The following is a 2378-nucleotide window of genomic DNA, read 5'->3' as shown; positions in this document are numbered from 1 at the left end:
CGTGAGCCATGGCCGCTGAGCCTGCGCATCCGGAGCCTGTGCTCCGCAACGGGAGAGGCCACAACAGTGAGAGGCCCGCGTACAGCAAAAAAACAAACAAACAAAAAAAAAGTTATCAAAATCACCCAGTGATAAGCAACAAAATCCTAAGTGATTCAGTGGAACTGAAGCACATATCTGATCATCAGGGCCAAGTACCAACAAACCAAGGCCCTGGGCTATCAACGGGGCCTATAGCTCGCCTCAACCCGTCACTTGAAAGATGGAGAATTTGAGGCCCAGGTGGGGTGAGATGCCTAAGCCAGTAAAAGCAGGAATGTGGCTGGAATGTAGGTCTTCCAGCCTCCCAGAGAAGAGCAAGTAAATAATAGAAGATGTTGTTTACTTTCAAAGACAGGAAGGGTGATAATAGCGGCAAATATGTAGAGAAACTTTGGGGTAAGAGATGCGGTTCAAATTCCTTCCATGTCCTCAAAGTAAAAGAAAACGAGTTGTTTAAAGAGCAGAAGACTGTGATCAAAAAAAGGCATAAGTGCCGGTGTGTTAGGAATGAAACTTCTTTTCTCCAGAAAAGCCATTACTTAACTCTAACCTTTTTCCACTGTAATTCCCTTGAATATTTAGATATCAGGATTCACAAGGGTTCACTGCAGGGATTTTTGTATTAATAAATACCACAATGGAATTTTTTAATGCCTCAATTCTTTGTTTAAACATCAGATTTCATCCTCAGGGACAGAACAAATTTATACTGCTAATTATTTCTAAAACAATGTCACTTCTGCTAAATAAACAGATCCTCTTTTTTTTTTTATTAGAAATTAAGCATTTAAGGGCTCTCAAGGGTTATTCCTGCAGACATTCTCTCCATGCAGTCAAATGAGCCCACGGATATTAATAAGATATGCAGTAATTATAACACATCTGGCCAAGAGACATTCTTCTGTGTGTAAATATTTTATGGAACCAGCACCATGCAACAGCACCTACAGAGTAAATTACCGCCTCAGTGAGCCCCAGGGAATCTTAACCACTTCTCATTAATCAGCCTCTCTTACTTTCTGTACCTGAAATGGTGTTTCTAGAGACCAAAAGCCATTAAAAAAATGAAAACATCCCTGAAAGATGGTATTAACACTATTCACTAAGAGGAAGCATTTCGGTTTCAAATGCAACATGCATGAAAATCAAAAGCTTACCTTGATGACCTGTTGGGGCAGAAGCAATGAGTCTAAAGAGAAATCACAAGTTACATCCACTCTACTAAGCCATCAAAAAGACACTCCATTTTACCTCGTTCTCTGGGGTGGGAGATGGCGTTACAGAACTAAGGGACCCTTTCCTAGAACCCTGAAGATCTGCTGGGATGGAGACAGGGCGTTCCCACTGAGTCGTCCCGGTTGGTATGTGCCAATAATAGGTCCCAGCGATGTCACTGATTCTTTTCCAGCCAGGTGGCAAATCTGGATCAGTCTGAAAGGAGTGATCACTCCATATATCTGCTGGAAAATGGAAAGAAAGAGAGGGTTTTATTAAAAGAGGAAACAATTACAGTCTTCCAATTTTACTACCAACAGTCAGGAGAATTCCACAGGCAGATGTGTCCATAGCCCAAATGAGAACTAAAGCCATCCTATGGACACTAAGTATGAAAAGAGGGGGAATATGGAAAGAAACATGGAAAGAACTGGAAGGTTGACACTTGAGAACATGGATATAAAGGACCCATTATCAAGTCATCGTACAGCTCCAAGGACCCTATAAACGAACAGGCTAAAGCTCCATTAGTCAGAATCAACTACCCAAGCAAAATTTGCAAGGTTACACACAAAACCTACTGTATCCCTTTGTACATTTGTAAGATTTACTGTTTGGGATCATATATCATTCCCAGCAATGAGTACAACTCTAATGTTCTTTAACTGCTTTCTGGATGAGTTACTGGATTTATGAGTACTGGATTTATACCTTCCATTTGCTTTAACAACTCCTCCCATTTGATTGCAAACATCTACAAAGTAGCCATGTCTTTTGTATACTCTAGAATTCTAAACTGCACACAGAAGATTCCCAAGGAGGGCAGACTGAAAAAGCCTTGGAATTCGAAAAGGAACCAGACTGACTCTAAAAACCGGCCAGGAATATAAATGCATGAAGGAGGATAGGTGTGGGATACAGTAGAGAATGGTGAGGACGGTGGCAAACTGGTAAGCATGTGCAAAGTCCAAAGGCATTTAAATTCAAAAAATAATTTTTTAAGAACTGTATGTGTGGGAAATAAAATACATCTACTGGAAAATTTCAGTCATCCCTGGCTTATATCAATATTTTATTAATTTATTGGATTTCTTTTTTTTTTTTTTTTTTTTTTTTTTTTT

General features: G+C 39.9%; 1 protein-coding gene across 18 annotated transcripts in view; it reads right to left on the bottom strand.

The window, feature by feature from the left end:
- The window catches only part of APBB2 (amyloid beta precursor protein binding family B member 2), a 386035-nt gene that overhangs the window by 119580 nt on the left and 264077 nt on the right, over positions 1-2378 (bottom strand). For 15 of the 18 annotated variants that reach the window (XM_055086069.1, XM_055086072.1, XM_028492026.2 and 12 more), the window contains one exon: positions 1294-1502. In XM_055086069.1, coding sequence (XP_054942044.1) covers positions 1294-1502 — 209 coding nt within the window. The remainder of the gene's footprint in view (positions 1-1293; positions 1503-2378) is intronic. The other 3 variants (XM_055086075.1, XM_055086071.1, XM_055086074.1) reach the window with 1 other exon arrangement.

Source organism: Physeter macrocephalus, chromosome 7, assembly GCF_002837175.3.
Source record: "Physeter macrocephalus isolate SW-GA chromosome 7, ASM283717v5, whole genome shotgun sequence".
In the NCBI taxonomy this organism is placed as follows: Eukaryota; Metazoa; Chordata; class Mammalia; order Artiodactyla; family Physeteridae; genus Physeter; species Physeter macrocephalus.
This window is presented reverse-complemented; position numbering and strand designations above follow the sequence as displayed.